General features: G+C 41.4%; 1 protein-coding gene across 1 annotated transcript in view; it reads left to right on the top strand.

Moving 5' to 3' along the window:
• Positions 1-203: 203 nt before the first annotated feature.
• The window catches only part of LOC124121969, a 44,776-nt gene continuing 29,544 nt past the window's right edge, over positions 204-15,435 (top strand). The window contains exons 1-6 of the mRNA XM_046485107.2: positions 204-349; positions 1,170-1,613; positions 10,678-10,757; positions 11,097-11,214; positions 11,802-11,876; positions 12,839-12,927. Of these exons, the coding sequence (XP_046341063.2) occupies positions 1,170-1,613; positions 10,678-10,757; positions 11,097-11,214; positions 11,802-11,876; positions 12,839-12,927 (806 nt within the window). The 5' untranslated portion in view covers positions 204-349. The remainder of the gene's footprint in view (positions 350-1,169; positions 1,614-10,677; positions 10,758-11,096; positions 11,215-11,801; positions 11,877-12,838; positions 12,928-15,435) is intronic.

Raw genomic sequence — 15,435 nt, 5'->3', positions numbered from 1 at the left:
ATATGAATAACCACTAGATTAAAAACTTCATGGTCAAAACCGCCGCTGACAATGCCCTTAACATTGACCTGACTATACTGGTGTTCGGCTGAGAGCGGTACCCGGGTGACATTAATGCCTAAAGCTGCGGGATTTACCTGTAGGACTGATTACAGGTATATACAGGTGTGTAGCGCCTCCTTGCTCGCACACTAGCCAGACTGTGTAGGTAGATAAACTGTATCTATAGGGCGGGATCCTCTCATACAAGGGTTGAGAAGAAACACACTGGCAGGACAAGGGGCGAGCTGACATGGAGAACAGAACAGGACTTAAACAGAGCAAGCTTGGTCGTTATTTACGTTAAAAGGTTTGTTGATAACAAATGATTTTTATTATGTCAACCCCGAGATTATTTTCGCTGCATGTCTCTTGAAACACATTTATCAGCTAGGAATTGTTTGTCGTAAATCTTGTCAAACGGAGAACCTAAACATTACTAAATTAAATAGCATTAAATATTACTTGTTTACACGTCTTGAAAGTCTGCGTTTTAATTCCTTTGAAAACGCTGTTATTTATTATTTGAATTTAAACAACACACACCCATATCACTGACTCGATATTTGTCTCGATTGAGGATCATTATTGGCAATTAAAATTCCAGGTATTGCTAAAAAGATTGAATTGAGAAAGAACACCGATAGCCTACGCTGGAGTGTAATGAAAGTTTCAAGGATAATCAAAGCGCCAATATTGATTTGCGATTTAAATATTTATTTACCATGACAAACCAAACCGAAGCGGGCGTGATTACTGGTAACGGCCGCCGTAACAACGTCCTCGTCAGCGTTCTTGACGTTGCCGACTGATTTACAACATCGACTGAAAAAAACTGCTAGTGACATACGGTAGACAACATCTTTTACAGGAGCTATCAGAATAGGCTGACGTGTGTATTACACATAAGTACATAGAAATACATGGAACTTTATTAACGAAACACTAAATCATCTAAGGAAATGTAAACATACGTATTTGGCTTCCAAAACGACAACACGTTTTCAGGCCAGAATGATAAAACTTATGAACCACAGACTGCAAACACTACGGAAGTTTAGGAGCGTAATTGCTTTCTCAGTAAACAGCTAACCCTGGGAATTGTCCACCTGTACCGTTATTTGAATCAGATGGCCAGTTCCACTCCAGACTTTGTGCACCGTGCCAGGATGCCATCGGTCGATTCTGTGCTGGGCACGTGCAGAGCAGACGACATTGCTAAACGAGATCAACATACCGTCAGACGACATGCTTATTCAGACCCGGAGGTGCGTTTACCCATGGGGAAGAAAAAAAGCGATGAGGGGACTAACTTCCGGTCTATCGTTAGTCATTTGCTGCGCAGGCGCAGTACACATGTATCAGCCCTTTCAAATGAAGAGGCGGACAACTCTGGAGCACTCAGAAAGGTGATGGAGAGACTATATCTTCATGGAGAGACAACGTCAAACAAAACGACGGAGCCTCGACGCCGCCTTTCTTTTGCTGACGTCATCTACACGCAGACGACACATCAGCGCGTGCTGGAGAAAAGACGTGCAAGACTGACACAGATGAAGAAAACAAATAGCAAGGTTGGTGTATAACGAAGTGTCTTTGATATACACAAGTTGTGTGTGTGTGCGCGTGCGTGCGTGAGTATGTGTGTGTGTTATTTAACGCTGCACTTAGCAAATCACCGAAACTGACCATTAAGTCGCTTCTTTCGTCCAGCTCGGGACAAATTCTTACCCGATTGAGTGAGTGAGTGAGTATGGTTTTACGCCGCTTTTAGCAATATTCCAGCAATATCACGGCGGGGGACACCAGAAATGGGCTTCACACATTGTACCCATGTCGGGAATCGAACCCGGGTCTTTGGCGTGACGAGCGAACGCTTTAACCACTAGGCTACCCGACCGCCCCAATTCTTACCCGAAATCCATACAGGGACACACAGGAAGTCACCTTTATATATGTTTGAACTAAACTTTGTAATAATTATTGAATCACTTCAAAAATGATAAGGGGGCACGGGTGGCCCAGTCGTCTAAGGCGCCGCGATTCGCTGTGCAGAGTTGCGTCTCTTGGGCACGCCAGAAACCTATGATTGTGGGTTCGAATCCCGGTCCGCCGCGATTATGTTTCTAGGTTTGTCAGCACCATACCCGTGCTCGTGGGTTTCGCCGAAGTGGTAAACGTCTGAGACCTGCATCACTTCGGGCTTTCCTCCTACATTAAGCTGACACGCCGCGATATAACTGGAATACTGTTAAAAGCGGCGTTTAACCCAACTCACTCACTCACTCAAAAATGATAAAATGCGACTTTTCAGTATTAATTATAATATTTGGTTCCAATTGATCCCAAGTTCTAGAATTTAACAATCCGTCTCGAAAATTTGCCGAACAGATTCCATAGCACGTAAAGGGCCAAATACTAGTGCTAGTCCCATGTAAGAAATAAAATATGTAAGGACTTTTAATATAAGTTACCCCTTGTTTTACGATGTTGTTGTACGGAAACGTTTCATCAGGTGTTGAAATAGGATAAATATTGAACTGAAAAAGTAAAGTGAACTCTGAAAAAATTGGCATTAAGACGTCTAATCGGACCATACTCCTGTTGTGTTAGACGGTTCTCATATCAACTATATATACTATATACGCCCATATGTGGGGAATCGAACCCGGGTCTTCGTCGTAACGAGCGAACGCTTTAACCACTACGCTTCCCAAACGCTCCTTTTTGTATGAATGATAGGCACGTAATGGGAATATAGATAGATGAATAGATATTGAACAGTTGTCACTGTGCTATTATTATATTGACGTTTGTAATGCATACATGTCATCTGTACCAATCTCATTAAAATCAGGGCGGTCGGGTAGCCTAGTGGTTAAAGCGTTCGCTCGTCACGCCGAAGACCTGGGTTCGATTCCCGACATGGGTACAATGTGTGAAGCCCATTTCTGGTGTCCCCCGCCGTGATATTGCTGGAATATTGCTAAAAGCGGCGTAAAACCATACTCAGTCAGTCAGTCATTAAAATCAGATGTTAGTTCTCGCTTCCGCTAAACAAAGATCTGAGGACATCCCATTACGGGTCACGTCAGGCCGACCTTGCGCGTACTTTGACCGACCAATGGAATGACCAATCAGAAGGCAGCTTTCTCGTGCTTTACGGCTCTAATTTCAAATTGGCGACCACGCTTCGAAACATATTTTGATAAATTCTCGATTACAAATTTGAAACCTGAACAAAAACAAGTATTCTGGAATGGCTAATAGATGGTCTAGATTGTAAGTATTCAGTTGTTAAACCCGTAACTATCGTTCGGAATACCCCATGTTAAAGTTTTCGAGATTGCATGATTAGAAATCACATTCCGACTGTCACTTTCATAATCTGGTAAGCGATGCACTGATTGGTCGGATGAAAGGTCGTTCTAACGTGACCCCTAATGGGATGTCTTCAGATCTTTGTTTAGCGGTAGCGAGAACTAAGGTCTGATTTTAATGAGATTGTATCTGCACACAAATGTCGGACAATCTTCGATCGGAAATTCAAACCAAATTGTCAAGAACCTTAGCTGAACAGTTCTTTTTAGAATTTGAGACATTGAACGGAGGTTTGGTCGGTGCCAACACGTGTAAATCCCCTACGACTGACATAAAATGTTGCCCATATCGACACATCCTCGCCATGAATTAATTCCACCAAAGCCATACCTTACAGCCAAAATAGAAATTCGTAGCCTGTCGTGCATGACTAAAGTGCGCTCACAGTTTCCTTAGAGCTCAAAAGGCAACAACAGTCACAATGTTCTTAGATGTACAACTAATCCTTCATAATCTCTAATCTCTAAGTTAAACAAATTAACTTGGTAAAATACCACTGTAGATTAAAAAGAAAATATTTAGGTAAAGCCATATTCATAACAACCAAGAAAATATAGGCTTAATGACCGACTTCAAGTGGTGCCTTTGTTGGCATTAGTTCTGGGTTCGTGGAGTTCCACGGGGGCGTTGATATAAAAACGGGAGGAGCGTAATTGTTCACCGTAATATGGTTTCTAATTGGGAATGCGATCAGAAAAACCACGTCGGCGAACAAAACCGCCATCAGCATGGTGAGTGTTAAGTGCGAACATTATTGAGATTGTGGGGTGGGGGTCTGTGTTATAAAATGTTTTGTTGTATGGTCTTACTGATGACATTGATTATTTCTGCTTGAAAGACACTATTCATATCTACAAATCTGCCTCACCGGCTTTGAAAGAGACACTCTTTTCATGTTTGTTAAGCTAGGTTTCTCCGGTCAACAAAGTACGAAAATCACCAACACACTTTGTGTTGAAATTGTGATGAAATATCTCTCCTGTTGGCGTGTGGACATGCTACCTTTTTCGCGAACACCTGGAATCATCACTGATTTTCAGGGATCCATTCATATATTTTCACCGCTTTTAAAACCTTTTTCACCCAAACTGTTTCGGCGGATAATCGAGAGTGGTTATTATCTGTTATTGACGTTTTATATTTACTGACCGCCTCCGTGGTCTAGTGGCAGAGCGTCCGCCCGGAGAGCGGAAGGTCCGGGGTTCGATCCCCGACCGAGTCATACCAAAAGACGTTTAAAGATGGTACTTGTTGTTACCCTGTCTGGCGCGTTCGGCATTAAGGGGCTAAAACAAGGACTGGTCGCCTCGGAGTCAGTATACTGTGTCTGAGTGGGGTATGCATGTTAAACTGCGGCATGGTATCTCAGTGAGCTAGCACTATTAATCGGCATCAGTCCGGACTAGTACAAGCAACCACACACACACACACACACACACACACACACACACACATACGTGCATGCACGTCGCTATATAAGTGCATCAATCTTGGACGCGACGTTTAACCCCATTTCACCTCACCTCACCTTATATTTACTGTTTGAAGTATCAGTTTTGTTCTTATTGCTGTTGTCGCATGTGTAAAGTTTTCATTCTCCCTTTTTTCATATATCCAGTATATTCCATGTGTCTTTGGGCAAAATATGAATATGACACTGATCTCATTATGACCAATGTCTCAGATACCGATGGTAGTACATTAACACAGGTTTCTCCAGATGGTCGCAATAAGAAATATGGCAATGTATACTACTCCGAAGAAGTTAAAGAACACCCGATTCTTTCACATAACTACAGCCAATATGTCATGTGATGACAGATCAACTATGGTAATAGGAAATATTCGGGCGTTCTTGAACTATGTTCAGTAGTATATGTTTTATGAGGGTGTGCAACTTTGCACAAACATAATGTCATAACACTATACATGTATATGCACGACTATTGTTGCTGCTGTAATTTGCCATCTTCCCGAGGCAAGAGAGTTAACTGACTTTAAAAGTCCAGTTTCCACCCTTGCCAAACTAGGCTGGAATTTTTGGGCTCGATCGTAGCGCCACCAGTGGTTATTACGAGTTATGTCCCTTCTAAGCCACTCCTATGGACCTATCAAATTCCATCACTTGCATTTGTTTCAAACAAAAGTCAAGACAGTCAAGACGATCTGATCAATAATCAAGATCTATAATGTGATAAAACGGGTCTTACATCGCGAAGTGCATCAACTCACGCGAGCACCTTGATTAAAAACATGAAAGGTTTGGAAAATAACTGTTGACAGCGAGGTAGCGGTGCACATACTTGCAAATCCTGCAATCGACAGAAATCTGGACGACAGTTTACGAACCGGATTTCGTTGCGCGATTTTGATTGGACTATGCACAGACTCGTTAGTTCAAAATGTAACTTCATAATACCAACCTAGTTCGGCAAGGGTGGAAACTGGACTTTCATAGTCAGTTAACTCCCTTGCCATGGTAAGATGTAATTTGCTGTACCATGGGCCGATGACTTACGTCTATGCTGGAACAAAATATGATGATGATGATGATGATGATGATGATGATGATGATGATGATGTACCACTGCCATGGAATAGTTAGAAATCAGGTCAACAGATAAATTAGTTTCGGGTCATGTATGTCAATTGAATACATATATGTTACTTTGTAAAGAAAAATTAATTCATGTCGTCAGTAAATTAATACAGGGAACGATTATAAAATAAATGTCTATTTTATATAGAAATATATCAGGAAGTTGTGTTTAACGTTTTTTTCAAGTTGTGCATCGAACCCACCATTGTAGTCAAAACCAACAACAAAAACTAAGAAACCCGTGACAGAAAAATCTCATTAAAACCAGTTCTTAGTTCTCGCTACCGCTAAACAAAGCTTGGTTTAGCGGTAGCGAGAGCTAAGATCTGATTTTAATGAAATTGGTGACAAAATTGCGTGTATATTTCTTTCTTCAAATAACCCCTGCCCTTTTTCATAAAGAGTGTTTGGTTCTCAAATGTCATGAAAGTTCATATGTCTAATAAAGTTTTATACGTCAGTGGATAAATATTAATGTGAAATTGACTGGAGTATGAACTTTTATAGCGCGAGGACCTAACTGTATGAACGTCGGAGCTTGCGAGGTTCTCGTGAAAAACGCATGGACGTCAAATATTGTGTCTTGTATACACTTATGAACGTCAATTTCGCGGTATTGTGACCGACCTCTTGTCCCATGGAACTTCAAAATTAATTAAAAGATTATAGCAGAAATATTTCGAGTAATGATCTCCTCACAAACAGTAGGTCCAAACATGAATTATTGGTTCTTAGGAATCGTTGTGTAGTTTGTCAAATTAAAAATAATAAAGATTTTTTTTGGTTTGCATGGCTAAAATCAGAGACCATATAATAGATGGTCTCTGCTAAAATGAAATAATTTATCTCCCATCCTCCAATTCAACAAATCATTTCTACGAATACTTTATGTTTATTCATAATAATGTAAAACACAAAATAGGCAATAAGTTTGCATGCCCACTTTACCCGTGAAATATGTAGACTTCTAAATCTTCTGTTCATGACAAATTTCTCCGCCAAATCCTCACATTTGACCCAAATGAGAAAACGTCCGAGTCACAATGTCATATATCGGTGGTATTTGTGACTCCGCGTTATTATAAGCTACACTGTACTGGTGTACGGGATTTTAAGAGATGAACGGGCTTGTAGACCAAACGTTCAGCTCCTAAAATCCTCTACAAACCGCTATTGACTCATTCAACTATTTCCGTGTGCCAATTACATCTACCAAAAGATAGTAAAAGATGACACTTGTTGTTACCCTTCCTGTTACCCGCTAGGCAGGCATTAAGGGGATAAATCTAGGACCGACCGGCTCGAAGTTAGTATCTATCTATCTATCTATCTATCTATCTATCTATCTATCGATCGATCGATCGGTCTGTCTGTCTGTCTGTCTGTCTGTCTGTCTGTCTGCCTGCCTGCCTGCCTGCCATCCGCATGTCTGTCTATCGAGGTAATTAATTTCAGTTTGACCAAGACGGTATGATTGATAATGCACTTTGTGTGTCAGCTTAGTGTCACTTGACAGATACAGCCATAATCATTTGCTGAAAAAGGAATATAATCCTGTATTTCTGACAGACAGACACGCACGCACACACACACACACACACACACACACACACACACACACACACACACACACACACACACACACAGCTACATGTCGGACATGGCCTTCCATATCTGACACATTCCTGACAAGGTCTCTATATATCCTACGTATACAGTAATCCTAAAATCAATTTGAAAGACTATGGGCAATAAGTCATTGGTTTTATGAGTCGATAACATTGATCGTTTGTTATTCTTAGTATCCCTTTGATCAAACGTGTTTTATCTCACGACTCATGCACTGCCGGGCAAAAGTAAACTGCCGGGCAAAAGAAAGTATACGCCTTTTGATGATGGCAAAAAAATAAACAAGCACGAAATGGTGTTTCGATAATGATGTATATGAAAAGGGTATCATAGTTGTGTTTTGGGCGCTGACTGTTATCAGCCTAGTAACGTTTTGATAACGTTTGTAGTTTGTTGGTCAAATTTAGTTTTCAAGGGTATACTTATTTTTGCCCGGCAGTTTACATTCACTGCACATGAGTGATCCTTTTATCCTTTTCTTAAATTTTCACACAAATAAAAGTCGTGTATGGCAAAGCGTAGGGCACACACAGTTGAGTACATGCAACTCTAAATGATTCTTTACTATTTCTTTCGGCCCCCTGCGTGGTCTAGTGGTAGAGCGTCCGCCCGGAGAGTGGAAGGTCCGGGGTTCGATCCCCGGCCGCGGAATACCAAAAGACGTTAAAATATGGTACTTGTTGTTACACTGTCTGGCGCTCGACAGGACTGGTCGGCTCGGAGTCAGTATACTGTGTCTGAATTGGGTATTCATGTTAAACTGCGGCATGGTATCTCAGTGTGCTAGCATGCTCATAGCTAGTGAGCTAGCACTATAAATCAGCATCAGTCCAGACAAGAACAAGCAGCCACACACACACACGTGCATGTGCGTCGCTATATACGTGCAATAATGTTGGACGCGACGTTAAACACCATTTCCCCTCACCTACTATATCTTTCGTATTGGGTGGTGAGTTTAGGATGATACATAAATGACAATAAAACTGTAAATTAATCTTCGGGGACAAAAGCAGCCAAACAAATTTTTTTACAATTAGAGCAAAACCTTTTCATAATGTCTATCAATGGGCATGTATTATTCAATAGTTTTGAAGAAACATATAACTCCATGAACAAAGAGGAATATGAAATTTTAAGTTTTGATAGTTTTAATACGGTAATTATCTTTTTATTATACCAAACAACAAAGATCATCTTACAGATATTTATCATTCGAATACATATCACTGCATGCAGAAATCAATCATTAAACATTGAGTAAAGCTTATCCACACCCTCAGATATATTTAGGAATAATTATTCTCTGTGCAGAGTAACGCCCCTGAGACGTACCAATAACTTATCCAGGTACGGTCCGTTTTTGTTACTCGGTTTACCAGCACCACGTACACCTGTGTTTGTGGGTTTCAGCAAAGTGGTAATCGTCTGGGACCTGCATCGCTCCCGGCTTTCATCCCAAACCAAGTTGACTTGCCGATATAACAGAACTATTGTTCAAAGCGGCGTTAAACCGAACTCACTCACTAGCTCAATACAATAACCGTTAAACCACTTTTGAGACCGCCCCTGTATGTGAAGGTCATGCACTGACTACCCAGTACATCAGGGGGAGCGACATACACAGTGTCAAAATGTTTTCTCTGATAACAGTGTTAAGATTAACACTATAATATATCAGTTTCGATTTTGTGGTGTAACAAGTTTAATATTGACCGGCTAAGCTAATATCACAGATCACGTCGCAACGAGATAAGGCCGTAGCTGTAGCACCGTCAATGAGAATTAGATGTCGTGTGTCATGGCCTAGATATGATACCGTAATGCAGCTCCACAAAGCTATTTTATTGCTACAGCTATAGAGAGAGAGAGAGAGAGATAGAGACAGAGATAAGGAGATGGAGTGAAATGGAAAGAGATACAGAGATAGATAGAAAGGGATAAAGAGAGAGAGAGACACAGAGAGAGAGACAGACAGACAGACAGACAGATAAGGAAATAGAGAGAGATTGAAAGAGATAAAGAGAGAGATAGGTAGAAAGAGATAAAGATATATATATATATATATATATATAGAGAGAGAGAGAGACAGACAGAGAGATATAGATAGAGATAGAGAGAGGTAGAGCGATAGATAGAACTATATATAGACATAGATAGATAGAAATCTGTTTTTATCTATCTATGTATCTCTATATAAAGAGAGATAGAAAGAGATAGAATGAGAAAGAGAGATAGATAGAAAGAGAGAGACAGATATAAAGATAGAGAGATACAGATAGAGACAGAGAGAGGTAGAGAGACATAGAAATATATAGAGAGAGATAGATAGAAAGAAAGAGAGAGACAGAGATAAAGATACATATATATATATATATATATATATATATATATATATATATACATATATATATAGAGGGAGAGGGGAAGAGAGAGAGAGAGAGAGCGGTATATATATGTATGTATATAAACAAGTGATTTCATCAGGTGTATAAGTATTAAATATACAAAAAAACAGAGTTCAGATATTCGTGCTTGTCAAAACTTTATGCCGCCACAAATACTACTGTTGTGTGTCGCCTAGGACTACAATGTAAGTTAAAGTTTTCATTACACCAGAAGAGCCGTTGAACGGCTAAAGATCTTTCCTTTCGAAGTTATAAAAGCCATGTTACATGTCACATCACGAACATCATATTTTCAGTGAGTACATGTTTATTCAAACATGCTTAATGTAATTGTGGCATTCATGTATCATATCATTAAATATTCACAAACGACGCGTGTTTCTTGTGGGTGTTTTGTATGTATTAGCCCTGGAATCCCTAATTCTGAGCGCCAGACAGGGTAACAACAAGTACCATCTTTTAACGTATTTTGGTATGACGCGGCTGGGGATCGAAACCCGGACCTTCCGCTCCCCGGGCGGACGCTCTACCACTAGACCACGGAGGCGGTCATACACGTGTAGAAACATGTGTGATGTGGCGTTGAAGAACAGACATGATCTTGCCTTTGTGTTTCGCCAGAGATTGCTGCGCCGGAAGTTCCAGCGAGTCGCCAAGATGACCATTTTCTGTATACGAGAGTGCCACGACCATTGTTTAAGGTAACATGATCAATTTGATATCAGATAATACCGATTGTTCCACACACAAAAACACAGCTTGTTCTTTGTTATGCATTAAAAAAACAACATCTCAAAGTTTTCAGGGTATGAATGAATGCGTGCGTGCGAGCGTGCGTGCATGCTTGAAGCCGCTGTATGCAACATTTCAGCAAATATCAGCTAGAGTTCCCTCCCTTAGTCCCACCAGAATACTGTGCTATTATGATTTGTCAGCACACGCTACTCGTTGTAAAATGCTGTCCCACATGAAGCTGGGAGGGTGAGAACACTGTTCCAAAATACTTCTACAACTGTCATTACACATGTGTCTTTTTGAAGGAACAACGACGACGATGAGTTATCTCCCTTTCTCAAGCCTCTCAACTTCCGGGACTACCCTGCAATGGCGGGAGTAGAACTTATGTTTGACCCGTCAAGGTTCAAGGCAAATAAACAGGTGAACATTGTCATAACAACCTTGAAAAAGTACAACAACTATATAACCTTGAAAACTGTATAAAAGAAATATACAAATGTATTTAAACTCTTCCGTTGACAAATTAACTGCAGTTATGGGAAAGAGTCGGGTGGTCCAATTTGTAGTAGTATATAATGTCGATCTAAATAGATCATCACATCTCTGTATGGAGCTCATTAATAGTACCTCTTGTTAGGTGGCATCGTTTGCATGTGCATCAAATCGATGTAAGATATATTAGAGTGAGTGACGCCGCTTTTAACAGTATTCTATTTATTTCGCGGCGTGTCAGCTTAATGTGGGCGGAAAGCCCGAGGTGATGCAGGTCTTAGAGGTTTACCACTTCGGTGAAACCCACGAGCACGGGTATGGTGCTGTCAAACCTAGAAACATAATCGGGGCGAACCGGGATTCGAACCCACAATCCTAGGTTTCTGGCGTCCCCAAGGGACGCAACTCTGCACAGCAAATCGCGGCGCCTTAGACGACTAGGTCCCCTAAGATATATTACTATGTATAAAGTTACAGCTGTTACCTAGTAACACAAAACAAAATGTGTTATTCAGACGAGAATATCAGACGACATCAAACGCATCCTGAGTAAACCTCATTCCGACAGAACGGACCAAGAGCTGTACACGGTAAGGCTTTTCAATCGTCGAAAGTGAGTTTTAGCCGAATGCGTATCGTATAATATATATCACGTATCACCGCCTTTAACGAGCAAATTCACATCTTCAATTCCTAATGCATGCCATTTACGATACGGAATGACACTAGGGTTATAATCTTTTTATCATATAATACCATTCTCTTAATAATCGATGTCGATGTCGTTATTTCGGAAAATGAAATAGCTTTAGAACGTGCGTTTGAATACAATGTTTTAGTGAACCGCCACCTCTATCACACATGGGGAAAACCCTATCTTAACTTATAAAAGAACCTGCTTGATTTTGCATCCATGCAAGACGTATAAAAGTAGATCCTGCGAGGTGACCACATCGCCCGTGAATTTCCCGGGTAGACTAGGTCTTAAGCAACCCATGCTTGCCGTTAAAGGCGACTATATGCTTGTCGTAAGAGGCGACTAACTGGATCGGGTGGTCAGGCTCGGTGACTTGGTTGAAGCATGTCATCGATCCCAATTGCGTGGATCGATGCTCATGAAATTAATCACTGGATTGTCTAGTCCAGACTCGATTATTTACAGACCGCCGTCATATAGCTGGAATATTGCTGAATGTGGCGTTAAACAACAAACAAACAGACAAAACGTTTATCGAATCCTGATATCAAGCTTATTAAGTTTATCAGACTGGTTTATCACATCGATATCACACTCCGTTATGGAATACATATTGATACCGCTCAAAACCTATTCGCGATAGTGTAGAATCCGTGGACATTCTTTAGTTACGATATATTTAGATCGATATCGAATATTTAGAAAACATTTAACGTTTATAATGCTGGGATTTTGTTTAATGTAAAATGATTATCAAAACAGGAACCTATATATGTGGAACAAAAGCAGCAACCGGTTTCAAGAAGCCTTGGCAAATGTTGGAATATAAATCACTCTTGTTGTTCTCTTTACAAGGCTCAAATAGCAATGCGGGATATCAAGTGTTTTCAAGAATACCCAGCCCGGATGCAGCGCCTCCTAGCTGAAGTTGGCAATTACGAAAGGTAAGAGTGAGTGAGTGATGCGGGATTGAACGCAGCGTGGTAGATGCTTGGAACAATATTTAAAGGAACCACAATTGTTTCCGAAATGATATGTAAAGAAATGACGTTGTGGAATTCAATGTTTATATTAAATCCAATCCCCCTTGAGCTCCGATGCAGGCACGACATCTTCTGGGCATACTGGACATCAAACCCTTGGTTTTCTTCGTCCTTCTCCTTGTGAGGTTTCCTGTTGCAGATTCTGGGAACGTTCGGTTGCGAGCCCTTCGGTCCAGAACATGCCAAGGGTATTCAATCGGTGAAGTATCTGGACATTTGGCTGGCCAGGACAACGTTGTGACACCTTGCTGCCTCAGACACTCGACTGCGACACGACGTCTTTGAGGACGTGCGTTGTCATTTTGGAACTCAAAGGTCTGACCCACGCGCTCGGCAAATGGGATGACCACGGGACGTAACACTTTGTCCACATAACGTTGACCGGTCATGTTCCCTTAGGGGGCACGGGTGTCCCAGTCGTCTAAGGCGCCGCAATTCGCTGTGCAGAGTTGCGTCCCTTGGTCACGCCAGGGCTTTCCTCCCACATTAAGCTGACACGCCGTGATATGACTGGAATACTGTTAAAAACGGCGTTAAAAACCCAACTCACTCACTCCCTTATATACACGATCATCAGATCCGTCTTCTTGTCGTATCTGATGTCACCTGAGACCATGACGCTGCCACTACCGTACCTGTCATACTCTTGGACTGCTGTCGGATAGAACCTCTCTCTGCGCCGTCTACAAACACATTGTCTACATCTGTAAAGTGTAAAGAGAACCACGATGCACCAGAAAACATGATGTACCTCCAATGCCGCTGTTGTCGACCTCTAAACTGTTGTGCCCACTGTTGTCTGAGGCGCTTGCCACAGTTAGACGCTTTCCCCCGGAAGGACGTCTTACTTTTAGACCCGCACTTTTCAAACCGTTTCGTATCGATGACGTCGAAAGTCGGCTTCATGTGGCGGCCCTGAAGCTCTTTCACAGTTCTGGTGCTAAACAATCTGTTCCTGTACCTATCGATCCTGCCTGGGAGTACTCTTTTTTAGGCCTTGCTCTAACCAGCCTAATCTTAACCCAACCTGTTTGCCGATATCGTTCCATCCTTCGGGACATCACACTTTTTGATTTACCAAAGTGTCTGGCAACTGAATTTTTCATTTTCTGTTATGTGCACGTTTGGCAGCATTTTCCTTCTCTGTACCCGATCAATGGACCATGTGGCTGTGACGTGTATTGGCACATGCAAGTAACCCGGATGTGTCACCGTGGACGGCATGTGCAAGGTTCAAAGTTTGAGTAACTGTGTCTCGTGCAACAAAGATGGTCATTTCATTCTGATAGCTGAAATGACAGGGGTTCCCTTAAATATCGTTCGTTCCTCGTATACTAGTATTTCATTCATATCACGGCATGCGAAAGTGTAAATATAGGCGTGTGTGGTTATTTTCTATCGTGTAACCCAGTTGGAAGTTAACAGTTTTAAACGCATCGGCAATTTCAAGTTCCTCCTTGATAAGACTATTTACGTTGCTGGTATAACACTCTAGTACAAGCGTTCGCTCGGCACGCCGAAGACCCGGGTTCGATTCCCGACATGGGTACAATGTGTGAAGCCCATTTCTGGTGTCCCCCGCCGTGATATTGCTAGAATATTGCTAAAAGCGGCGTAAAACAATACTCACTCACTCACTTTAATACAACATCGTCAACGTCAACACTCCCGACTGAAGACCCGGGTTTAAGGTGTAGCCGACTGTTTGAGCATTCATCAGTCACGCCGAATACCCTTGTTCGATTCAATGTGTGACGCCCATTTCAACTTCAACACTAAGCTCATGTTCTGCTTATATCGAAGTCGGATATGACGAAACATAGGCCAAAACGAACATAATTTTACTTCTCCAAGAGAACTTCAGATATAACGAACTGATTTTGCCACTACTCGGGCGTTACTGTGCATGTTCTCGCGTATTTATTTACTTGCCATACGTACACCTACAGTGTGAAACCAAATCAGACATATAGCCAACTTGCCTCGTTTGTTTCTGAAGGAAAGTCCGCAGAAACGTGATCTGAACTCACATGTGTAGATATTTATAAAGATCACAAGATACGAGTTTATTGATTTTTGTAAGTTTCTCTCACATGATTACCTACAGCCAATGGAATAATGTGATATATAATAGTCTAGACCAGACCACAATCTTATTGCAAAATGTCAGATATCTTCAAGAATATCCTACAAGGGAGTACATGTATTGTCTTACATTATCAAGTCTTGTAGTACCGAGTTGAGGCTTGGGGGCGTACAGGTAGATTGTCTGCTTGTACCCAGAACAATCTTAAGGAAATTTCCAAGACCTATCGAACTTCGAGGAAGGCCATACACCATTTATTGTATAATATTACTTTGTAGAAGAACGCATATGTCACAGCGCACTCTGTCATTAAAGCTGCAAAT

Source organism: Haliotis rufescens, unplaced genomic scaffold (genome assembly GCF_023055435.1).
Source record: "Haliotis rufescens isolate VD_foot unplaced genomic scaffold, xgHalRufe1.0.p SCAF_16, whole genome shotgun sequence".
In the NCBI taxonomy this organism is placed as follows: Eukaryota; Metazoa; Mollusca; class Gastropoda; order Lepetellida; family Haliotidae; genus Haliotis; species Haliotis rufescens.
This window is presented reverse-complemented; position numbering and strand designations above follow the sequence as displayed.